Source organism: Haliotis rubra, unplaced genomic scaffold (assembly GCF_003918875.1).
Source record: "Haliotis rubra isolate DU_JTF1 unplaced genomic scaffold, ASM391887v1 Scf1026, whole genome shotgun sequence".
In the NCBI taxonomy this organism is placed as follows: Eukaryota; Metazoa; Mollusca; class Gastropoda; order Lepetellida; family Haliotidae; genus Haliotis; species Haliotis rubra.
In genome coordinates this window covers 171,619-198,492 of record NW_025764922.1, presented here as the reverse complement: position 1 = coordinate 198,492, position 26,874 = coordinate 171,619, and the positions used below count along the sequence as shown (strand labels likewise).

Below are 26,874 nucleotides of genomic sequence, written 5' to 3'. Positions count from 1 at the left end.
TCGCCTCCGATTTCGGAGTTATATGCACTATATCTCTGAGGAGGATTTTAGTTTTGTGAGATTGAAGAGTGGCATTGGGCTTTAAAGTATGAATCATTTTATCATAATGCATTTCAAGCGCCAGCCCCAACATAATAGAGGTTGTAGTCATATGGTTTTAGTGAAGTGTTACTGACCTTCCCGAACCTCTTCATTGCAATTTGGAAACATGTTATTATTCTGTAACAACGCACTCATAACACGCTGATCCACAGTGGGTTATGTAGTAGGTCTCTCTCTCTCTCTCTCTCTCTCTCTCTCTCTCTCTCTCTCTCTCTCTCTCTCTCTCTCTCTCTCTCTCTCTCTCTCTCTCTCTCCCACACACACGACAAAACGACAAAACACACTGAGAGACACTGAAGGACACATGCATACGCACACGCATGCACACAAATAAACACACAAACTCTCTCACACACACACGAAATTGTGCTGTATAAAATGTTGTCCCATGCAAGTTATAATTACGTGTTTTGACACAGGGACCAAAATAGTACCCTATGTGTTTCCAACCTAAATTTCAAATGCTGAGAAATTACAATCACATTACATTTACTAATGTTTGACAAACACAACCACGCTAAAGATTTGTGCCGCTGCATGGCTGAAATAATGCGCAGTTGTGACGTCAAATTTCAACTCAATCCAAAGGTCTGTTTTCTCACTTGCGGGAAAACAAAGATGAAAATGTTAATATCTTCAGCTTCATTCTGCTTTATTTATTTATCATCCAAAACTGTGTTCCACGGTAGATATCGCTTGTGTGAGATCAGACGATATCTCCTAGGATATATCGTTTTGACAGTAGATTTTGTACAATGCCCTGACAATGCTATAACGTCATGAACTTGTTGACGTCAAAATGTTAGGACATCGATGCACTGCAAATCTAATGGCAGTACTGTGTTCAGAGATGTACATTTTTCATTGAAGCTAATGAAGAGTGATTTTGGATGATAAATAGAATCTCACCCTCGTGTCTTCTGATATCAAATATATCAACACTCGTTGATAAAAGTAAACATATCCTCGGCAAGTCTCGGATATTTGTTACTTTATCAACTCGTGGTGATATATTTGATATCAAAAGACACTCGGGTGAGATTCTCTATATATTTGTACTTTATCATCCAAAATTGTGTTCAACAGGAGATATTGCTTGTGTGAGATCAAACGATATCTCCTAGGATATCGTTTTGACAGTAGATTTTGTACAATGCCCTGACAAGCTATGACGTCATGAACTTGATGACGTCACAATGCTATGACATCGCTGCACTGCAAGTTTAATGTTAGTACCGTGTTCGGAGACGTGCATTTTAATTTGAAAACTAATGGAGAGTGAATTTTGATGATATATAGAATCTCACCGAAGTGTCTACTGATATCAATTATATCAACACGAGTTGATAAACTTACAAAGTTGATATAAATGATATCAGTAGACACTATACGAAAAGGTACTCTCTTTACGAAAAGGTAACTTTTCCATCAAAACGTATTGTAAATCTAATCTTCCGCTGACATATTAGACCACGGTGAACCATAAGTTAGCCAAGTGAATCAGCCATCCAATCGAACACACCATCTTATATCCGTGAACGCTGATTGACGCATGCAGCATGTGGCTGTCGCAAGCGTGTTCTCATCGATCGCACGCGTCAATGGACGTGGCCACATCACAACATAGACGGACGGCAGGAGAGGGAATGTAAGGTTATGGAGAGAAGAAAATCGGGTAGGTGAATAAGGTTTGACTGAATGACACAGTTCTGTTCCTTCGTGTTCAGGGTGCCTGGCCTGTCTCAGGTTGATACTTGAAGGGGTCCACTGTTTGTGTTGTGTGAACTGGTTTCGTGAGATCTTCATTAATAACTTATTTACGTTTCACTGTCCTCGAGTAAAAACGTGTATGGATGTGTTAGCGTACTGACAGTGATTAAATGATGACACGTTGTTCATATAATGGTGACACGTAGGTATAAGTTGCAAGTGCGTGTCGCTCGCAAGGGCGAACACAGGTATGGCGTTGGTTATATTTAGATAAGTAATCGATACAGTCAGATTGACTGAAGGGGTCGTTGTCGGCACAGGTACTACAGATACGTACCCCAGGTACATTTCTGTATACAGATATGCACCCTGGTAAGAGTTCCTCCCGTTCCCCCATCCCAAATAATATGTCTAAATATTCTAGAATTATAAACAAAACTTAACACAACAATTACTAGAGAACTCACAAAATGATTAAAAGTCCAAAATTGAAGTTAAAGCTAGGTTTAGGGTTAGGTTTAGGGTTAGGTTTAGAGTTTGGTTTAGAGTTGGGGGAACGGAAGGAACTCTTTCCCAAAAGCGAAACCGTATGTAGTTTTTCCTGTTCAACTGATTCCGAAAGGTAATCATGTGCATCGCGAAATATCCGTTACTGTGTATTCTCATTACTTACATAACGCAATCAAATGTATCTAATACAACAGCATGACAGTTCTGGTCAAGAATACGACACAATGGGGATGGAATCGTCCTAGGGTACGTTTCTGTATTCTCATTATGGCCAAGGTACGTTTCTGTGTACAGTCAGCGTCAGACTGTTAAACCTGGCAAATATACGAACAGTGTACCGACTGAACCATTTTCATCCCCGACTATTAAGAACGTTCTACTAAAACATTAATAACTGTTCTTTTCTCTGGGTGTTCTGTGCCCAGTGTGTATTGGTGCATGTAAAATAGTGACTCCGCATCTCAGTGATTACAGTTATATAGAGCTTACATATTTGTCATTTATGTTTGGATTAAGAGAATACCTGAGTCTGTAGTTTACTTTCCTCATTTGAAAATTGAGGCTTTTCATGGTAAGGGTGTAGAAACAGAACCCTGATCATACTTGCTGCCATTTTGGCGTTTAACTCCTTGGGGACATCTGAACACTATAGTTACAGTTGGAGGTGCATTCAAGTATACGGCTTAACCAGTGCCACTGGTTTGGTCTAAGAGAAGAAGGATGGCCATCCCTTGCAATCGGGTCAACCCCAAACAATCTTTACCTCCTTGACACAAACCCGTTCTAGGCATACACCAGTTACACTGGTTGTTTTTTACTATTAACACAAAAGTGTGATTTAGTATCACAACCATAAACATTTCTAAGGATGGGGGGGACACAGTGAAGATCCGGGTTAGAATTGATCTTCAGTAACCCATGCTTGTCGTTAGGGGCAACTAACAGGATCGGATGGTCAGGCTCTCTGACTGGGTTGACACATGTCATTGTATCCCAATTGCATAGATCGATGCTCATGCTGTTGATCACTGGATTGTCTGGTCCAGATTCGATTATTAACAGACCACCACCATATATCTGGACTATTGCTGAGTGCGGCATAAAACTAAAATAAGGATGGGGTTTTATCCTCCATGTCACTTCCTCCCACCTCAAGCTAACATGCCGTGATATTTCGGCACAGTTTTTGTAAGATGGTTTTATTGACTTTTGAATCACTTTGATTTCATGTTCAATAGTGTTTATGCATGTGTATCCTTGAAGGAGTCATGAATAAAACAGATATTGAAATAAATGTCAACCAGTTGAAAGTATCTCCATTTTGATAAATGGCAGACAGTTTTTAATAAATCATTAAATGCAAAGTGTTAACGATATTGACAACAAGGTTTATTGACACAGGGACCACAGCTGCTAGCAATATGATATATTGATGAAGGTTGCCCAACAGGGCTTAATTTTATGAGATTTTAAGTAGACTTAAGCTTTGTGCACCCATCAGGTTTTCGCTGTGTCATATTGCAGATTGGAGAATTCTGGGACAGCATATGTGTTTGAAATAACGGGGAGAAAATCTTTAATAGGGCTGGATTGTTTGTACATATACATTTCAAAAGAACGTAGGTATTCATATCTAACGTTGAGCATGATATTTCGGTTACAGTGTAACTCAAACCTAAAGTAATCTCGAACAAAAGAGTTATCCACTATAAGACAGAGGTTCTGTTTATAATGTCAGTAGTTGATGTAGAACATGTGTACATGTACAACTGGTTCATGAGATGAGATATGATATGAAACATTTAATATGATATGATATATATCAGATATATATGATATGATATGATATGATATTCATGTGATATCTGTGTGAGCGGATTTATTAGGGTTGGGTATCGCCAAAATTTTCGTATTGCGATATGTGTTGGCGTATTGCAATATATTGTGAAAGTGCGACACATGACTTAGCTCTTTCCACACCAGTCAACCAGAGTCTTTTACTGGTGTTCCCAGAGACCCTGAGGTCATAGATGAGGCCTATGTTTATCAAGGAAACTATCAGCTTGTAAAACATTATTACTGCTACATGTCATGGACCATTTGAAAGGTTTAATCCAAACATATTTATAGATATGAAAGTTATTTATCATAGTATTCAAATAGTACAACAACAATTTAAATAAGTTAAGTTTTAATGAAAGTGTAAGTGTACACATTATAATGTCTAGATGAACCACGAAAGAAGCAAAAAATGCAGCAATTTTTTTCCATTTGTAATATGTCATAATATCCCCTATTACCTTTTTGTTCTATATTTTCATTTTTACGAAAATTATTATAAAAAAAGGTATCTGAAATAATATGTATGGATGGCTATTTCCCGTTAACTGGATAAGAAGAAGACTTGTACCTGTATAGTACGCCATTACTGCCCAAAATCGAGGCAGTCGCGTGTAGTAAAATGTGAAATGAGTCAAATACTTTCATGATCAATTCAGGTTATTCCGGACAAGCCGAATAGCGTATGTGACAGAAATAGGCGAGTAGTTACGAATGGAGTCAAATAGTTTCTTTGCGATTATCGATTTTTCATTATTAGTTCCGGGATTATAAAATTATCTTTTTACTGATATTTGTTAACGACATAAGAAACTTACTTAAAGGTCACATGCAACCAAAAAATCATACATAATTAAAACACAATTATCACTTCTTCATGACATATAATATGCATTGCTGATTATGAAAAAACAAATAAACAAAATTATAAGCGTATAATCGCAAATCAAAAGTGCAATATTTTGTACTTGGGTTTACCTCCCTCGAAACGAAGCAGCCGGGATACCGAACCCAGTCAGAGCGGGTGGGTGTGCACTCAAGTGTAACGGCTGGTTCATTAGCAGATGCCGCCATTGTGTGTGTACATATAGAGATGTTGGGTTTTGTAAATACATGCTCATTTTTTGTGTATAACATTTTGCAATCAACAGACATCATAACATGTCATGTGTTCAAGTATCACACCTGCCTGTCTGTGTAATTACATAATGTGACAGAGACCGAACTCGGGCCATAAATCAATGCGTTTTGTTTATGGTGTATAGCCTGATTGGTGTTAAGTTCAAATTGCATGTGGTCAGTGATCGCAGTTGTGTATTGAATATTGTCATTAGCAGAGAGGCAGGCAGACACACAGGTGTCAATAAAACAAGACATTGAGTTTTGTCTGTCACAGCGACATATCTATATCACAGTTAGAAATTGCTATATAATGACATTGCTTTTAAGTATCGAACTGAGAAAGTGACTCGGTAAGAAGAACGTGTGGTGAAATAGACAAATGAAATTATATAAACAGTTTATTTACTGTCATAACATATAAAAAGTTCGCGCCTGTGAGATATCAACAAAACATTATGAAAATAGCTCACACCAAAGCCTTCACCGAGTATTCACCAGACAGCCCGCTTCCAAGTTGCGCGAACCTATTTCACTGCGCACGTGCTATGAGCGCAGCCCAGCTGTTGAAACCCGTATTCCCCAGAAAAGTCTGGGGAAAATTAGTGAAACGTTTGAACTCCGATTTCGCGCGTTTTTTTTCATCGCGTTATTTTTCAACTTTATAAGTTGAATTTGCATTTTTGACGCTTTGTTTCGGTAAGTCCATACAGAAAGGTATCAGAATCTGCAAAGTTGTGTTTTACGTTGCATGTGACCTTTAACATGCCTTTCAAGGAGTGGCCATGTTTGGTAATTCAGAGTTATCTATCTTTGGAAATATTCCTAGACTAAATCTTTGAAGGGCATTTAGAAGTGGAATGCATAAGAAAAGCAAGATAACATGACGTTTCGGAGTGTATGCTTGCACCTGATGATGAAGGAGCAAGCATACACTCCAAAACGTCGTGTTGTCCACAATAAAGAAGTTGACATCTATAAATCTTGCTTTTCTTATTCCTAGACTAGTCGTGAACATGGTCACGATAGAGGTATAAGTCGACATCCGGCTTGCCGGAATGACATGAGTAGTTACGAATGTCTGCTATAAGGCTCGTGATTGGTCAAAATCATGCACGTGAGCTTAAGGCAACCAATATTATTACAGCAATGGATACCGTCCTCGTAAACGAAAACTTTAGATCTAGACGAAAGTTTGGGGTAAAATCATCCTATTCTGAACGGGTTACGCACAAAATCACCACCTTATGGAACTTAGTTGTCATATCATGCTTGGTTATGACCTGTGACAAAATGCTTCAAACATATAGTTTTGCATTAAACATCGTGTGCAAGCATGAAGTTCGAGGCGACGAAAACCGAAATGTTATTTTGCTTCCATTTCATGATCGCACCCAAAAAGATGGAAAATAGTAACTTATGATGTACGTTTGACAACTTTTATGAGTACTGTGTTTGATTTTATTCTTTAGTTTGTTCTATTTGTTTAATTGTTTCCTCGAAACATCGTTACTTTGCTCTTTGACAACTTTGATGTGGACCCATTCGTTTTTTGCTTTGAATATGCGAAAAATAGTTTATAATTCTAATTCTGTCGATAATATATGTTTCAGACATTGGGAAAAGTGATAGATTTAATAAGTGAATCATATTTTAGGTAGGTTCCTAAAATTATATACCATTTTATACCATTTTATACCGTCTACTGCCAGGCCGGTTTACCAGGCTTTCGGTGTCTGGGGGGTTGTATCCCATTACAATTAGTTAAAACAACACACAGCATTTACCTGTCTGGCATAATGAACTTACCCATGGGAGCGATAAAAGTGTTGTGTATACAACTTAGAAAGGATTAAGGTGTTCTTGGTTAGAGAAAGTTTGTTAAGATGAAATGAAGTAAATGTTGAAATTGACACTGAGATGAGACAAGTAATTTGAGATGACTTAGCATAGTATATAAATGTTGGAAACAAACTAACATGACATCAACATGGCTGGTCTTCGCAAAAAGTTAACATGACCTGCTGCTCATATTTGTGTCACGACCAGGAAGATATCTGTGTATTATATTCATTTAATTGTGTAATTAAATCCATAAATTAAAACATTAAATCTTGTGTTCATGTGTTTGGGCTAGTCCATTGTCCAGGTAACAGGTAACAGGAAGGGGATTAGCAGTGCATTGGACCGTGAACTTTGTTGTTATAAGCTGTTGGGGTAATGGGAGCATACCGTCTGGGGACCTGAGACGTCTTGGCCGGTTTTCTGGCCTGTGGTGTTGAATGGGTTAACTAAGGTAATGAAATTACTGTCTTCCTTTCATTTGAAACAATGCCACTGGCCACTGTCAGCACACAGATGTGATTGACCAATATACAATCTCAAAACTATTAATGAATAATGATATAAAGGAAATACAAATCTTATTAGTATTTTTAACTACATCACGAAAATTACCGATCATGATCACGGAAATTGCCGATCGCATCGGGTGAACCGGTTCGCGAAAAGTGTACCCGCAATATATCGTATTGCGAAGTTAGAATTGCGATATACCGGTTAACCGGTATTATCGCCCAACCCTAGGATTTATGCCCGGAGTGGCCCTTCCCACAGTGGCCCCTCAGTTTTCACTCCTTGTTAACAACCCTTCCCAGAGTGGCCCCTGAACACTTAAGTGTTCCCACACTGGCCTCTCTTAAAGAACAAATAAACTTTGTTTTTTTATACTCTTTTAACTATTACATATGAAAGATTTGTGGTTAATCTTATGCGGAACACCAAATTCATTCTTAAAAAACTTGTGGTTAATTAATACCGAGCGATTAAAAGTTGCCAAAAAGTCGCCTGCTTCACTCTCGCCCACCAACGAAACCACAGACAGGTTACGTAACTCTGTCGCCAGAGCACTGCAGTGACATCATATGAGGAACGATTTTCAGTTAGTTGTATAGAAAGTGTGTAGCACGCTCATCATTTTGATGATTTCTCGACATCAACGACGACATGCCGAATCATTGCTTTGTCGTCAATTGCTCCTAGGGGTCGGGCGATGGTGTCACCATGCACAGATTTCCACATGACCCTGCAGTTCGTGCTAAATGGGTTATGTTTGTGAGTGCGAAGCGAGCGTTGTGGAAGCCTGAAACGATATCTTACTTGTGTTCAGATCGCCTCACGGAAGTTAAAGAGTCAAAACTACTTACAAGTAGTAGTAAAATATGTATATGATTGATGACCAAAAAGATTTTCCATGACAGAACTTGTAACATAACGATTTCTTCCTGGGAAGCGAGGTTGTGGTCGAAGTAACAATAATATTGTAAGTAGTATTATATTGACACCCACTTGCTGCCACGAGAGAAATTGTTATGTTATAAGCTATGTCATGCAAAATCCTATTGGCCATCAATCAAATACATATTTTACTACCAGTAGAAAGTAGTTTTGATTTTGTAACTCCGTGAAAACAAACCTAAATAGCATTTATCCTCAGACTGGCGGATGTTCGCGACAGGGCGCCGCCATTTTTGAAAATCGTAAAGTGACGGGCTAAAGTCTGTTAGAATTAATGAGATTATGGTTTGTTTTCATCAAGTTAGAAAATCAAAACTACTTTCTACTCGTAGTTAAATATGTATTGAAATCATAACCTAAAGGATTTTGCATGACACAACTCATAACATAACGATTTCTTCCATGGAAGTGATAATACTACGCGATAAATTTCTTGCTACATTCACGTGGTTAACGTGCACTCACCAGTATGTAGATACTAGTCAATGTACGTCTTTATATTTGGTCTTATAATCCTAATTAGTTTATTATCATACTTGTATGCATTTTGAAACTAAATAAAAAGCAGACGATCTGCTGATACTTATAGTGAATTTATAACAGAACTGTAATATCTAGACATTTTATAGTTTGCCAATGTGAATCATAAATTTTTAACTTACCTTACCATAGGTCTTATGCATATTACCTCAAGCTCCGCTTAAAGAGATCAGACAGTCGTTGATTCGCCATTCTATAGAACGGCCACCTCGTGTATCGACGAGTGTACAGGCAACGGAAGTGACGTGATCTCCCCTCCCGCGCAAGCGCGGTCCATCCAAAATCACTTTTACTTCAAGCGTCTTGCTTGTCAGACGTTTTTGTTTCGCTAAGTTTTCAGACACTTACTAATAGATTTCAGATATTAAAGTTATTGGTATGTATGTTTTTCTATCTTATGTCTCTTCTCTGTGGGTGAAGAACATAATTTACAAGTAACTTCACTTACCTGGCTACCTCGTGTTTATGTTTTTCACTTCGGCTTGGGGTGTGTCCCCACGTTCCGGGTTTTTTCCACGTGGCATGTTTGGGTGTTTTGATACCTCTAGGGTTCTTCCACCTTCTGTTTCATGCTTGTTTTTGTGTACCTCCTTTTTTCTTGCCTAATTTGTGTGTTTTTTCACGCTTTTTTCGGCTCAGTGTGGGGGCAGCCATCTTGGTTGTTTACACGACTGTCCCACTTACTTGGGCGTGCCCATTCTTGTGGGAGGGGTGCTTCCATTTTTTCGTCTGCAGGGGTTGTTTCTAGGTTTTTTACGTTTCACATTTGTGTGTTCAGGTTTTGGTGTGCATGACCCGGCAGTTTTGTTGCATCTGCAAGGTGCAGAAGTCTGCCAAGGACCCACACCCCTGGTGCCCAGACTGTGCGACTGTTGCCTGTTCCATTGACGAGCGCTGTCACTTTTGTACTCTGCTGTCCGTCGCAGATTTCAAGGCCTACCTCAGCGCTAAGAAGAAACGCTTGTCACAACGGAAGAGGAAAATGTCTTCCCCTGTTTCTTCTGTGGACTCCCGGTCTTCTCCCCCTCGTACGCCGGTCGGACGCTCTTCTCCTGTGATAGATCAGCCGTCCACCCCTGCGCCTCGTTTGCTGGCGCCTGAAGCCAAAGCTTCGTCTGGCGCTTTTGTTGACCTATCCCACCCGGACGCTTTGTCGCATCCGGAGGTTCAGAAGTTGCTTCGCTCCTTTTGCCGGCAGCTGCGGAGCCTGCTTAGCACCGTTCCAGCGCCGTTGCTAGCTTTGTCCCTGCGCCGGCGCCTGTGGCACTTGATTCTCCAGTTGCTGACTTGTTGCTTCAACCAGCGTCGATGCCTACGCCCGGCGCCCATGCGGACGCCGCGCCAGCTGTGCCGACGCCGACGCCCATGCTGACGCCGACGCCTGTACCGACGCCAGCGCCAGCGCCAACTCCGACGCCTTTGGCAGACTACCGTATCCCCAGGAAGGCTACAGTGTCTAGAGAGGAGAACCTACCGCGTCAGTTAATGGAAGAAGCGTTCCCGGCGTCCAGGGCGCCGGCGTTCCCATCGTTCTCGGCGATCTCGTTCCAGGTCTCCTCGGCAGCATCATCGGTCTAGGAGTCCTCGTCTTAGTTCGATACTTCTCTTCCCGTCGTCGGTCTGACTCAAGGTCTCGCTCTCCCGTACGTTCCAAGGATAGGGAGAGGCGCTCACGGTCACCGATGCGTGGTAGGCGTTACCGTCGGTCCCGTTCAAGGTCACCTCCTGTTCGCCGCTCGCCGCGACGTCCACGTTCCCGACAGTTACTTTGAGTGCTGCTTCTCAGTTGTCATCGGTTAAGCCCACCGAAGCCAGCTGCTTCGGTCAACGATTTACTGCTCCTACCGTGTCCTGGGAGGACACTGAGGAGCGCTATTTTTCTCCCGATTATAATGAGGAAATGTTGCAAGAGGATGATGATGATGGGGGCACCTACCTCCCTCTCTCTGCTGTGTTCGACTGGATTGCCGACAGACTGCCGGATTGTCCTTCTCCCTCTTCAGGTTCGGCCGACCCGAAGGCTATTCGGTCTTCTCCGGAGTTACTCCTCCCGCCTCACCCGATGGTGGCCGATGCTGTGGCTTCTTTGGACGCTGATTTTGCTACTTTGTCTCTCAATACCACGATAAAGGCTCCTAAGTCACGCAAAGGGGACTACAAGATTCATAGTTTGGATTTTGCCGATGGAGGCGCTGCTCATGACGAGTCCCTCAAAACGCTTTATCGGCTTCCCCACAGGCATCCTACCGAGTGCAGGACTCCAAGATGTTGGCCATTGATGCAGAACTCAAGCGGATGTTGAAGCCGGTATCAGCGTTGGCCTCGGCAACTTCGGCTGCTGCTTGGGATCTGACGGAAGACAACACGTCAAGGTTAGAACATCTTACCACCCTGTTTCAATGGCAGGGCAAGGTGTTGCATGATTTGCTGGCGCACCTCGAGGCGGCTCTGGCCATGACAACGGTTGTTCGGGCGGATGGGTTTCCTGGAGCCCTGTTCTTGGCAGGAAGAGTTTAAAAGGAAACTGTTAAGAGCCCCTTTTGCGTCTCGTTTCCTCTTTAATGACGGCATTCGGAGGTGTATAAGGAACACGCAGAGCTTACCAATACGGAGGTTTCTTTGTCACGTTCGAAGCTTTGAGTTCGGCCTTTCGTGGCAGATCATCTGCAAGGGGTAGAGGGAAGCGCCGTTCGCCCCGAAGAAGACTCCGTCCCGCGGCGCCTCTGGCAGAGGACGTGGCGTGGCAGATCTGAACCTGTTTTTCAGCGCCGTCCAGCAGGATCGTCCCCCCGACCCTTCGGCGCCCGGCAGGTAGGGGAGGCGCCCTTACTTCGATCGCTGAAGTTGCGACCAACACGACTGGGACCTCCGCCCCAGTCGTGCGGTTCGATCCCTACTCCAGTAGGCGGGGAGACTGGGGATCTTCTGGCCCAATTGGACAATCCTGGAAGACCCGTTTATCACCAACATTCTCAGGACCGGTTACAAGCTGCCAATCGCCGTGTCGCCGCCTCTGACTTCAACGCCCCAGTCACGTGTGTATGCTCCAGACCAACAGTTACTGCTAGCAGACAGCATCCACACTCTGTTACGCAAACAAGCTATAGAGACAGTGCTAGACCCCGACAGTCCCCTCGGGTTCTACTCACCAATCTTCCTGGTTCCCAAGAAGGACTCAGGGGAACTACGCATGATTCACAACATGGCAGTTTTCAACCACCTTTATCTTCGGAACCGCCTCACTTCCGCATGGTGTCCCTGGAACAGCTACGAGCCAAGCTTGCGCCCAGGGTCTGGTTGGCCAGCCTCGACCTTCAGGATGCCTACCTGCATGTGCCCATTTACCACCGTCACAGAAAGTACCTGAGGTTCTTTTTCAACGGGTCCCACTACCAGTGGAAAGTGCTTCCATTTGGAATTTCCACGGCCCCGTGGCTTTTTACTCGGATTACCTCGCGCCGATCACCGGTTCCTCCATCTCAGGGGCATCGACTTCGACCCTTATATAGACGACTGTCTCATGAACCACCTCGACCCTCAGTTGCCGCAAAACAGATGCACTTTGCCATTCATCTCTTGCAGCAACTGGGATGGATTATCAACATAGACAAATCCCACCTGGAGCCGTCCCCAGGAACTGGCGTTTATAGGAGGCCTCTTCCTGACACATTGCGACCTTGTCAGGATTCCGCTAGATCGCTGGAGAAAGATTGTCAGTTTAAGCCAACCGAGGTCTATCCCAGCCGCTTCGTGCTCAGGGGTGTGGCAGTCCCTCTCAGGTCTCCTCACCTCAGCCCAGGACTTGGCGCTCAAAGGTCGCTTTTGATGCTTCGGCCGTTACAGCGCTTCCTGTTGCCTTACATCCAGGCGGACGACCTTCAGTTGAGGTTCCTTTTGCCCCTGCATCTCCACGCTTACCTCCGTTGGTGGACTGTCGAGTCGAACGTCTGCGCAGGAGTCTCCTTGACAGAGTTTGTTCACGATCACGAACTGTTCAGATGCGTCTCTTCAAGGTTGGGGTGCTCACCTCAACGACCAGACCACCTCGGGGCTGTGGTCCGGCACCGAGCTAGGATGGCACATCAACAACTTGGAGCTGCAAGCAGTCATTTTAGCGGTTCGACACTGGGTGCCTCTGTTGCGGAACACCAGGCTCCTGATAGCGTCGGACAATTCCACGGTGGTGTGGTTGATTCACAATCAGGGAACGACCAGGTCCAAACAGTTGTTGGAGCAGACGTTCCAGCTGGCCAGTCTCCTGGACGACAATGGCATCAGCGCCAGAGCCCGACACATCCCAGGGTGCAAGAACGCTTTTGGCAGACGCTCTCTCAAGGCCGGGCAAACCGTCTCCAACAGAGTGGATGCTACATCCAGAAGCGTTCAAACTTCTTTGTCACAGTCAGGGCCGCCCTCTGATCGACCTGTTTGCGACTCGCTTCAACACACAGCTGCCGTTGTACGTGTCTCCGATTCCAGATCCAGCGGCATGGGCGGTCGACGCCATGTCCTTGTCGTGGGAGGGTCTGGACGTGTACGCCTTTCCACCACCAGTTCTGTTGCCAGCGGTAATAGCAAAGGTCAAGCGGACAGAGACGATTCGTCTGCTTTTGGTCGCGCCTTGGTGGCCAGCCAGAACCTGGTTCCCAGATCTGCGCCGTCTCGCCGAAAGAAGTCCGCAACAGTTACCAGACTGGCCTCACCTGCTCAGGCATCCCCACAGTCGACAGTGGCATCCCGATCCGACTCGGTTTCATCTGTGCGGTTGGATCATCTGCAAAAGGCGCTGAAGGCCAAGGGCTTCTCCACGGGTGTCGCCAAGGTTATTGCTCGTGCTCATCGAGTCTCCACAAGATCACTCTATGATGATAAGTGGGTTTCTTTTGAGAAGTTTTGTGCACAGAAGTCCAAGGACCCGTTGAAGGCTTCTCCTCAGTTTATAGCAGAGTTCCTTCTTTTTCTTCGGAAGTCCCGGCGTCTCAAGGGCAACACTATAGGAACTTATTTATCGGCTCTTAACTCCGTTCTGGCGGTCAAGTGCGACAAAAAGATTTCCAAGGTGCCAGAACTCATCGCCGTCCTCAAAGCGTTTAAGCTGGAGGACCAGAAGGCAAAGCTCCGTCCTCCGGCTTGGGACCTAAACGTCGTTCTTCGTCATCTGAGAGGTCCCCCTTAGACACGGCTTCTTTTGAGAACCTCTCCAGGAAGACAGCCTTTCTCGTGGCCCTGGCCACAGCAGCTAGGGTTAGTGAGATCCACGCATTGGATGTCACCAGGGTGCGTTTTGAGCAGTCACGGCATGGTCTTGTTCATCTCCGACTGCTTTGGGATTTCGTGGCCAAGAACCAGCTGCCGGGACAACCGGATAGGATCTTCTCCATCCCTCCTTTGTCTTCCATTCTAGGACCTCACGACGCTGAGGAACAGCTGCTTTGTCCCGTGAGGGCACTTAAGATTTATATTGCCAAGTCATCTTCCAGGAGGCAGTCTCGTAAGAGACTGTTCATCCCATTGTCTTCTGTGGCCAAAGGTGAAGTTAATAAGAATACGCTTGCGCTCTGGCTCCGTACTACCATCCTGACCGCCTACGATGCGCAAGATCTGCCTCATCCTACAGCCACTAATCCGCATGAGATTAGGGCTCTGGCATCCACCATGGCTCTCCACAGAAACTGCACCGTTCCAGCCATCATGGAGGGTTGTTTTTGGAAGTCCTCTACTGTCTTCGCTAGTCATTACCTGCGGGATTTGGCCGTCGAGGACGTGGAAGGTCTTCAATCGTTTGGTCCACTGGTGGTTGCTCAGCAACTCACCCATCCTACCGCCCATTAGGTAACTACTTCTTCTTACCTTCTGGTCTTCAGGTTAACTTACACTCTGGGTGTATTTGTTTTCCTTAGGGTTGCCTTTAGTTACTATCTGTCTCCTGTTCCAGGCGCCTCCTGCGACAGTCTGGCGATTCAGTAGTTTCTTCTGGTTTTCCCTTGGCATGTGGGTTTTTCGTGGGACGGTCCTCTGGAGCCCGACACCGCCGTCCTACTGTCGAATCCATATGCATAAGACCTATGGTAAGGTAAGTTAAAAATTTATTAAAATCTAAATATTTTAGATATTTAAATACTTACCTTACCATAGGGCGGTAACTCCCTCCCAACGCTGGATGCTCCTCCCCTCTCTGGGCTCTTCGGACCTGATCAGTAAAAGTGATTTTGGATGGACCGCGCTTGCGCGGGAGGGGAGATCACGTCACTTCCGTTGCCTGTACACTCGTCGATACACGAGGTGGCCGTTCTATAGAATGGCGAATCAACGACTGTCTGATCTCTTTAAGCGGAGCTTGAGGTAATATGCATAAGACCTATGGTAAGGTAAGTATTTAAATATCTAAAATATTTAGATTTTAATAATTCGCACATACACCCTAGTGTATGTTGTTTGTCTCATTACACTTCACGGCGAAAACAATGATTCTGTTGAATGCTACGACAAATGAATAAAAACAAAATGCAAATATTAAAATTAAAACAGATTAAAGTTATAGGAACAATGTCAGGCTATTACCTTGTTCGAGGAATGTATCCATCAATATCCACAAAAACATGTGATATGCCATTCATCTGCAGCTGTTGCAAGTGATGTGTCTTTTAACAGTTTAATATACGAAAAAGTGATAAATCTTTTCAGGTAATTCACATTGGTGTATAGTCTCATTGGTCACCCAAGATAGCACACCTGGAAACTAATTGCATAATGTCCGCCTTTCTTTAAAAACAGTAATTTAGTTAGCCAATAATGGGCAATCAATCAATGTATTGCTGGTTAATCCTTTGAAAGAAGGACTTTGTTTTTACGCAGACACCGACACGACAGAGTGTATTCAGTATAGATTAGTAAATCTACATACATAAACACTACCTTTTGACAAATCCGCTGTGTAAGATAAAAGTAATTAATCAATCAGTGTGTTATCGGTTAATCCTTTAACCGATGTTTATAATGTTGAATATTTACTCCAGACACAAGAAATGCCAAATGGGAACCTTTGTCGGGTAATCTAAGTGTGTTACCACTAATTATACCTGTTATAAATTCATTAACTGACCATCAAGTGAATGATGACAAATAACGTGTAGGTTTACACCACCTAACACGGGTTACAACAAGGGAGTATTAATTGCTGTATTGCATGTGAAAACTTATGGGCCGACACTGTTTTGAGAATACAAACAGATTTTTACATGACATGATTAAATATCGAGGTAAAAAACACAGAAATAGGATCAATTTGGATCAGTCATTATACAAATAAGGCCTACAATTTTTGACAGAATCGTCTATGAAAACAAGTTGTAACTCAGAAACTAGGCAAAGCAGGAGACAAAATTAAATGACAGTAGATTGTGAGAACATATAGCTTTCATTTTCCACAACAGTTGTCACGATTTCCGGTTTATACAAACCTGTAAACAAGATAATTTACTCCCTGAAATGTAGATGAATTCTGCATCGGCCCTCATAGCTATTCCTCATATGACGTCACAGAGACGCCCTGCTCTGATTGGTTGAAATTTCGTTTGCGGGTGAAAATTGTGCACTGTTGTCAAAAAGGTCGATTTAAGTTAATTAAAGACCGAAGTGAGTAGTTTTAATGACGGGGTTTCATTTATAGGAAGCCATGTCCCTCTCGCACATCATGTATTCAAGTCCAAGCTGGTAAATCTAAATTGTTCACTCCTGTAACACGTCGATGTTTAACCTGTTGATGTTAACCTTCTAGTTGGAGAAGATATGTTTGTTTGAGTGTTCTTCTGTCAAGAGTAGGATCAATTCATACAGGTTCTGGTGTGGTTTCAATGCCCGTTTACTCACAGTAGCAGGTTAACTCTTTGTTTTGACAACTAACAAGTTGTCCCACACTGGCCCCCACCAGAGCTCCAGATAAGATTTAGCTCATGTGGGTACTGTACCCACTGTATTTTTTTGGAGTGGGTATTATGAATGGTGAGTGGGTATTTCATTTTCCGTTGCCCTCTGCTTTCAAATATGTGCGTATTTCAGTCATTTTACTCACCTAAGTATATGCCATTGAGTAAGTTTACTAAGCAGGTATGTTCTGCCTAATATGTCATACCTTATCAAAACCAAGTTAAATATAATGGAAATGATTTCATAAAAAAGCACTCATCCTATACTGACAGTACAACACTTGTTCTATACTAACAGTACAACTTGATAGTATTCTATGTCTTTTTCATTACGCAAGCGATTTTTATAAATATATTCCGTATGCATTTGTTTTAAAGGTCACATGCAACGTAAAACACAACTTTGCGGATTCTGATACCTTTCGGTATGGACTTACCGAAACAAAGCGTCAAAAATGCAAATTCAACTTATAAAGTTGAAAAATAACGCGATGAAAAAAAACGCGCGAAATCGGAGTTCAAACGTTTCACTAATTTTCCCCAGACTTTTTCTGGGGAATACGGGTTTCAACAGCTGGGCTGCGCTCATAGCACGTGCGCAGTGAAATAGGTTCGCGCAACTTGGAAGCGGGCTGTCTGGTGAATACTCGGTGAAGGCTTTGGTGTGAGCTATTTTTCTAATGTTTTGTTGATATCTCACAGGCGAGCTTTTATATGTTATGACAGTAAATAAACTGTTTATATAATTTCATTTGTCTATTTCACCACACGCTCTTCTTTACCGAGTCACTTTCTCAGTTCGATACTTAAAAGCAATGTCATTATTTAGCGTTGACACAATTTCTAACTGTGATATAGATATGTCGCTGTCACAGACAAAACTCAATGTCTTGTTTTATTGACACCTGTGTGTCTGCCTGCCTGTCTGCTAATGACAACATTCAATACACAACTGCGATCACTGACCACATGCAATTTGAACTTAACACCAATCAGGCTATACACCATAAACAAAACGCATTGATTTATGGCCCGAGTTCGGTCTCTGTCACATTATGTAATTACACAGACAGGCAGGAGTGATACTTGAACACATGACATATTATGATGTCTGTTGATTGCAAAATGTTATACGCAAAAATTGAGCATGTATTTACAAAACAAAACATCTCTCTATATACACACACAATGAGCGGTGAAGGCGGCATCTGCTAAGAACCAGCCGTTACACTTGAGTGCACACCCACCCGCTCTGACAGGGTTCGGTATCCCAGCTGCTTCGTTTCGAGGGAGGTAAACCCAAGTACAAAATATTGCACTTTTGATTTGCGATTATACGCTTATGATTTTGTTTATTTGTTTTTTCATAATCAGCAATGCATATTATATGTCATGAAGAAGTGATAATTGTGTTTTAATTATGTTTGATTTTTTGGTTGCATGTGACCTTTAAACTTTCTGCATATCTAACATTTTAAATGCGTAATTGGTACGCAACAATTATTTTTCAATGCATAATTCTATGCGTATTTTACCCGGATACGCAGCTTATCTGGGTAAAACAGAGTTGTCCCTCACTGGCCCCCACGTTCACACCTTCTTAACGAGTTGTCCCACACTGGCCCCCACGTTTACACCTTCTTAACGAGTTGTCCCACACTGGCCCCCACGTTCACACCTTCTTAACGAGTTGTCCCACACTGACCCCCACGTTCACACCTTCTTAACGAGTTGTCCCACACTGACCCCCACGTTCACACCTTCTTAACGAGTTGTCCCACACTGGCCCTCATGTTCACACCTTCTTAACGAGTTGTCCCACACTGGCCCCCACGTTCACACCTTCTTAACGAGTTGTCCCACACTGGCCCCCACGTTCACACCTTCTTAACGAGTTATCCCGGAGTGGCCCCTCAATTTGGTTGTTACGTAACAGACAGAGGGGCCACTCTGGGAATACACTGTGTGATCGTCCGTGCACGTGTGTGTGTAGTTGGCCATGATTACTCTAGCCTACTGCAAACAAACAGTTACTGTACATTATCAAAATATGAATTCAGACATAACATTCAGGAATAACAGGTTGCCTTTATTAGAAGTATAAACGTTGACATAGAAACCGTACTATAATCCTTCCTCAGTAGTATTTAATGTTCTTATACCACTTTGTTTTATTCGAGGGTATAATATATGTACGTGTCATTATGTTCGGTTAATTACATTTCTGTTTATTGTAGCAAATCCGTGCTACTAACATACAATGTGTGTCATCATTGATCTGAGATATATACACACAGCTATCTATACATCTTGCGGCCATGAACGTAGCAATACAATAAAATTGATTTTGTGTCTCAACTGGATATCTAGTTCCAAGGTAAATTACTGCACGTTGATACAAAGTTTCCTGTTTCACATTTGCTACTGGGGCGATTTGGTAGCCTAATGGTTAAAGCAACAGCTCGTCATGCTGAAAACCCGGGTTTGATTCCCCACATGGGTACAATGTGTGAAGCCCATTTTGGGTGTCCTCCGCCAAGATATTGCTGGAGTATTGCTAAAAGCAGCATAAACCATATTCACTCACTCACATGGGATAAAAAGACAACTGTGTGAAAGTTTCGTTGAACAACTACATTTTAATACAACTTGCTACAGTCTACTGCACATTACCTTGTCATCAAAGTCTGAGTTACAAACTCTCCATTGTGATGGAGGTTGATAATTGCCCTTGAGGCTCAGCTTCAATACAACCTGATGAAGATGTTTCTTAACAAGGGGTAAGTCAGTCATCCAAGAGAGGCGGTTGGGTAGCCAAGTGGTTAAGGAATTCACTCGTCTTGCTGAAGACCCGAGTTCGATTCCCCACATGGGCACAATGTGTGAAGCCCATTTCTGGTATTCCCAGCCGTAAGGTTGCTGGAATATTGCTAAAAGCGGTATAAAAGTAAAACTCACTCACTCATCCAAAAGCCTCGACATCAAATTAGAATTGTTCTGCTAACAAACTCACTTAAAACACTTTCCACATGTCACTTGCAACATGAAAAAAATCCTCAAGAGTTACTTTTGACTTTCATAAGATGGGATTGAAACGAAATACAGAGGTTTTGACCATAAAAGCGAACATTGACTTTTAGTAGCAATATTTACCGTTTTCTCATTGGTATATTGTAGGGAAGCATACAACCCTGTGGAATCTCAATAAGTAAACTGTGCTTGACAAAATACTATCACCCCAACACAGAAGTTGTCTTTATCAAATAAAGATTTAGAAGTTATTATTAAAACAATCACTGACTCATGTTCATTACCAGTGTAGGAAAGATGTAGAAAATCTAGCCTGTCCACAGGACTGGCAGGTCAAATTTTTTACCAGTCCTGCCAAAATCTAGCCTGTCCTCCAAATATAAATAAAACACCTTCGGCAGTAAATATTCAAAAAGGTTATAATCATTATATATATGTCATTGGTTTGCTAAAATTGACCCGACATGAGGACGGACTAGATATTTTTATAACCCGTCCTCGACAAAATTCACCCGTCTCGGACGTTGGGACGGGCTATCTTTCCTACACTGTCATTACTTCTAAATGCCAGGGGGGCGCGGGGGTAGCCTAGTGGTTAAAGCGTTGGTTCATCACGTCGAAGAACCGGGTTCGAATCCCCACATGGATACAATGTGTGAAGCCCATTTCTGGTGTCCCCCGCCGTGATGTTGCTGGAATATTGCTAAAAGCGGCGTAAATCTATACTCCCTCACTCTAAATGCCATTCAAACAGCTCAGGAGACATCAACATAGGGCCGAAGCTGTAAAATTCAACTGAAGATGGATTAAGAATTAACACCTATACATTTCTGCTGAAAGGATCTGAGCATTATTTTGAGACCCTAAACATCTTTCTTTTCAGGACAGGTAGTGAGCTTGTTTTGTTAAGTATGTAGCATCAGTATATTTTGTTGGGGAATTTTCTCAGTCAAATCATATGTTGTGGTTCCATTATGAAGTTCAAATGTCATTAACAATAGTGTACACAACCTTGAACACCTTTTCCTGATCATATTCAGCATATTTATGAAGCTGTGAAGGATCGGTCATAAGACACTGAAGCCCTGTCACTTTCAACAATAATATGAGGATGGGTTGATGGGGAGTTTTGGGGGGCATGCATTATCTTCTCATGAATCATACTGTTGAAGACTCATTGTGGGATTGGTTTTAGTAACTTTCTGTAAACAATTTGTCATCTTTCATAAAGTTAACATTTATTTCTAATGATTGTGCGGCCATTTCAGTCAGCTGGGACGTCACAGGGCTTATTACAATATTTACTCACATACTTTGTTTTGGGAAGAAACAGCTGTATGTTGTGATAACATGTGCAGTAAGGGATTTCCATTTTGACAAATATAGTCTGCAAATAGTTGAAATCTTCCAGTCTTATGTTGAAGTGATTTTCATTTACTTTTATCGTTCCCCACTGTCTGTCGCTCCCCTCTTTTGTCAAGGTTGACTTGACTGATGTGTCACATGTGCACATGCTGTGAGGTAAAAATTTCAAAATTGCAATATGTCACATAGTCTGCTGAACTGATCTAAGAGATGACAGTACTAAAAATTAACTTTTTTTGACATGGCACGGGTAGGTTTTCAGAAAACAAAGTAGTTAGTAGTTACTGGTTTGACAAGGGATAATTGACTTTGCAGTGACAAATGTGTGGGCGATGGAGTTCAATTACAGTTCCGACTCTGTGGGTATTTCCATCTGTTGCTGGACTGAGCATTCTCAGGACAGCGTCTCATAAACAAATTAATTTCCCGCCTAGGTTCTCAACGCAATTAAGTACGCCACATGGTAGTATTATGCTCGCAAGAACAGCCACTTCTGTCCAACAGTACTTCTTGTATTACTGTTGAGTTTTATGCCGCTCTCAGCAATATTCCAGCTTTATGGCGGTGGTCTGAAAATAATCGAGTCCGGACCAGACAATCCAGTGATCAACAGCATGAGCATTCGATCTGCGCAATTGGGAACCGATGACGTGTCAACCTAGCCAGCGTTCGCTCGTCACACTGAAGACCCGGGTTCGATTCCCCACATGGGTACAATGTGTGAAGCCCATTTCGGGTGTCCACTGTCGTTATATTGCTGGAATATTGCTTAAAGCAACGTAAATACAATACTCATTTGATATACATATCCAAACATGTCATATGATTTTATACTTTATTCCTTTTCGTTGTTCAGGTACCAGCACAACTCAGATGATCAGGAAGGTCATTTTGGCTATGGCTGAACTGTAAGTATGTCTTGTATAGACTTAGTCTCTCACAGTCCCTGAACCATATTTTCCCTACAGCCTAGCCCTCCCTACAATGCTAAAGCCCTGAATGAAGCAAGTCTAGATTTCCCAGGTTCAGGTTCTGAATTTCTGGCCTGCCTGGGGTTTCTTTTCAATTTAAATGGGTTTATTTGTTACAATCAAAAGTTATATACATTCAGAGACTAAGCGTTAGTCTAATTTAGACTTTGCATTATCTGTGATATTATCTTTCCACTATCTATTGCTTGTTTCAACATTATTTATTTGGGCCTTTATAAATGTTCTCGCATGTCACAATTCATCAGTAACTTGTCATTGTTGTCATCAGCTCTCTAGGGAGCTGTTTGACATAGAGGTGTACAATGATGGAAAACAGTAGCGTATCAAATGTAGTTATGGATAGTTAAGATGAATCTAATTCAGTTATCCTGAAATTTTAGTGAAAAGAATGTTGTAGAAAGCATTATCATAAAGACACACAGATATACAAGGCCAGAAGAATTTTATTAAGGACTATATAGAGGAGGAGATGGCATGAAAAGACAATGTATCACTGCTATATGGGGGTTTCAAATTGAATAGAAAAACATTTTAGGGGAAGGGCATGTAAAAGTGCTACACAAGATGTGGATGGGCACCGCAAAATATGGCAGTGTCATCCCTTAGGGAAATATCTGAATTTTTCTCTTACGCTCTTAGTGTTTTCTTTAGCATGCGTTGAAATAGTTCTCATTTTTGGTTGAGTGAGTTATTCAAATGTCATTTGTTGCTCTGCTGATTGTGAATGCGTTGTCTATATTCCTTCCTTCAGCAAAGTGCTTGTTATCACTGAAGTGTACAATGTATGTCGGGCTGTGTGTATTTTTGCATCCATAACTGATTGTCCCCCTCAATCCATAGCTGGTTGTCCGCCACAACCCATAGCTGGTTGTCGCCTCAATCCAGAGCTGGCTGCCTCCTCAATCCTTAGCTGGCTGCCCCCTCAATCCATAGCTGGCTGCCCCCTCAATCATAGTTGGTTGTCCCCCACAATCCATAGCTGGCTGATCCCTCCCCCCCAATTCGTAGATAACTGCCTCCCTCAATCCACAGCTGGTTGTCCCCTCAATCCACAGCTGGTTGTCTTCCACAATCCATAGCTGGTTGTCCCCCTCAATCCACAGCCTGTTGTTCCCCTCAATCCATCGCTGGCTGTCCCCCCACAATCCATAGCTGGCTGCCTCCTCAATCCATAGCTGGCTGATCCCTCGCCCCCAATCCATAGATGACTGCCTCCCTAAATCCACAGCTGGTTGTCCCATCAATCCACAGCTGGTTGTCTTCCACAAACCACAGCTGGTTGTTCCCCTCAATCCATAGCTGGCTGTCCCCCCTCAATCCATAGCTGGCTGCCTCCTCAATCCATAGCTGGCTGATCTCTCCCCCTCAATCCACAGCTGGTTGTCCCTTCAATCCACAGTTGGTTGTCTTCCACAATCCACAGCTGGTTGTCGCCTCATTCCAGAGCTTGCTGCCTCCTCAATCCATAGTTGGTTGTCCCCCACAATCCATAGCTGGCTGATCCTTCCCCACCAATCCATAGATAACTGCCTCCCTCAATCTATTGCTGGTTACCTGCCCCCTTTGCAAATCCATTGCTTGTCAAGGACTACCAGAGCTCAATGATTTGACAGAAACCGTGCTGAGGCATAAGTCGTTTCACATATTTTTCGTTCAATTTCCAGATTCTATTTCTTGCAGGGTACGGTGATATATGTGGTACGAATGAGACTAGGGCATTAAGTAATATTCTGGCGTTCAAAAAGTCACTTCACTCACCTTCCAGATGTGATTTTTATGGAAATGTTAAAACCAAACTCACTTTTTTCTTAATTTCAGTGATCAGAGTAAACGGCCATGGGCTGCCATGATGCTTGTCGCCTCCTGGTTTACGCTGTCCTGTGTCCAAGATGTGTGCCTATTCTATTTCATGCAAACATCTGGTCAACTGGTAGGACCAAACAGTATTGTTTTTCTGCCAGTTGTACTTTCACTGGCAGTGCTTGTTCTGTGCTTGGCTTCACTTAAACTCGAATACCAGCAAAAGGAGAGCTCTTATTTAGAAACAATCTGTGTTATCGTTCTGACTCATCTCTCTGGTGTATTCCTTGCAAACATTTGGTTTCAAATTCCTGATGTCCAGTTTGGCATCGCGGGCGGACTGATGGAACCAGTAACAGCTCTTGTACTAATCTATATATGTACTGGGTACTTCGGAAACTCTACAAGGGCCTCAAGCTTGTGTATCATTTCTTTTGGGATGATCTTCTTCACAGTTAGTACATCCAGTTTTATCAAAATGGATAGGACAGTCCTCATCAAACTTCTCTGTGGAATGTTCTTCATATTAAGAAACATTAGCGTCAAGTATTTCCACGAAGAAAAGGTCCACATTATGCCCAGAACAAACAGGACGTTATTAGGCATCATTGGAGGCATGCCTGTCGTTGTCGTTGGACTTTCCTTGTACCTGGATCCGGTTTGGGCGCTTCCACTTGTGTTGGCAGTTGTTACCTGTGTCCTTCAAGCAGCCACAACCTACATAACATGCGCACTCCTTCTCGATAAATTCAGCATTACAACAGTTGCTGTTCTTAGTGCCGTTCTGCAGTTCACTGAGGCACAAGTTCTGGTGACATCATCGCGGACGCCAGTTGTCATGGCGATACTGGCGCTAGTGCTGCTGTGTGTGGGACTGTATGTCTATGCGCAGGAAACAGTGGATACTGGACATACCTTTCAGAGTCGGAAGATTGGTAAGTTGGAGTGGTCATGGTGCCAACATATTTGACTTGTTGACGCGTTAGACTGAATTTCACTTTTGTTTGCGGCTCAACATAGGATATCTGTTTTCTATAGAAATATGCTTTTGTCTGATAAAAGTCTTGTGAAAAACCACCCTGGAAATGTGGTGCTGCAATTTTGATATATACTGAGAGAAACAAATAAAGGATCACAGGAAAATGCAAGCGTTCCTTTAATATTTTCCAATTTTCATCACCATCTTTGAATAGCACTGTGGTCATGAAAACTGGAAAATAATAAAGGAACGCTTGAATTTTCCTGTGATCCTTTATTTGTTTTTCTCAGTATATTTAATCATGGCAGATAAATACTTTACTTGTATTTTATCACAGCCACACTTTTGAATTCAGACCGTACTTTGGTACTGTTTTCAAGTATTAAAATACCACTTTTTCAAGTATTAAAATACCACTTTTTCAAGTAGTAAGTATTAAAATACCACTTTTTCAAGCATACGATCTACTTATATGTTCGTCTACTCACATCTTACTGACTTTTATAAAACGTATGGATATGTTTAAGTCTTGGTGTCCCCTGACACAATGTTGCTGAAATGTTGCTAAATCGGTGTAAAGTTCCCTACTGTTGTATATACCATTTATTTGGGCCAGTTCTTACAACCATTATCAAATAATCTCCCTAATATGTTGTTTTCTACAGTGTCAACAAATGAGATGTTCACACGGATACAGTTTCTCCTCTTCTCTGCCAGTATATTTGGGGTTGTATTCTATGGTCTGCAGCCACGTGTGAGTCAGCGAGATCTCCAAACCCTCAGTTATGTGGGTTTGGACAAGGTCATCCGTCGGCTACTCAGCATTGACATGCCAGAGGAACACGAGCACTGACGACATGACCGAACTCTCGGGTGGTCAGTTCAACAGGAAATGTAGTACTTTAGGGGATAAGAAGTATTTTTGTACATAGGGTCTTTCAGTGAATATCCTTGATGCGGGTGATATGTCTTAAGTAGCTGGCCATGTGGTTTATAGAGGGAGGTGTTATACAATCTGGTGCTTAGTTTCAGTTAGACCTTTACACATTTAATAGTGTGATGTTTGAAACGTACATGCCTATGTGATATAATATTGTTAATTCCAGGATTGATGAAAATAAAGCATTCAGACTAGGCACTGATGCATTGTATACTCCCCAGGGAGTTGAGATTGATAATACGATGTGACGTTGAGATTGACATCCAATGATCGAGGGAACAAATACCAGCGCGCTTTGAGCATGCACTAGTTGCCTGGATATGTGCGCTATATAAATATATAATAATAATAATAATAATTGATGATACGGGACACCGACTATTAAAGCGGAAAGATTTCCAGCCTTAACAGTGTAGTATAACAAGATATAATATGTAGTACTATAGGAATACTGTAAGGGGGGTTTGGTATCTCGAGCAATGACCAGTCTGTCCAGAATGTAAAATATCAACAAAGTGTCCCACTTCAAAGAAACATGCCATCTACAATGACTGACAATACGTGAGTCATTGAGTTAAACAATTCAACCCCATATGTAGTTTTTTACATTTAATTCTTTTTAAAAATACACTACAAACATTTATTCAGTTCTCCATCATGAATTTGCCATTGTTACTAAGCACAACAGATTGTTTATTAATTTACTGGTGTGAGCTGGTGATAAAT

The 26,874-nt window shown here is 42.4% G+C and overlaps 1 protein-coding gene across 1 annotated transcript; it reads left to right on the top strand.

Annotated features, from left to right (window-relative positions):
- Window positions 1–1,616: 1,616 nt before the first annotated feature.
- On the top strand, window positions 1,617–26,342 carry LOC124271445. Its single transcript, XM_046706600.1, has 4 exons — window positions 1,617–1,777; window positions 22,294–22,345; window positions 24,248–25,164; window positions 25,874–26,342. Exons 1-4 carry the CDS (start codon window positions 1,759–1,761, stop codon window positions 26,059–26,061), a joined length of 1,176 nt encoding a protein of 391 aa, XP_046562556.1. The 5' UTR covers window positions 1,617–1,758; the 3' UTR covers window positions 26,062–26,342.
- Window positions 26,343–26,874: the final 532 nt, after the last annotated feature.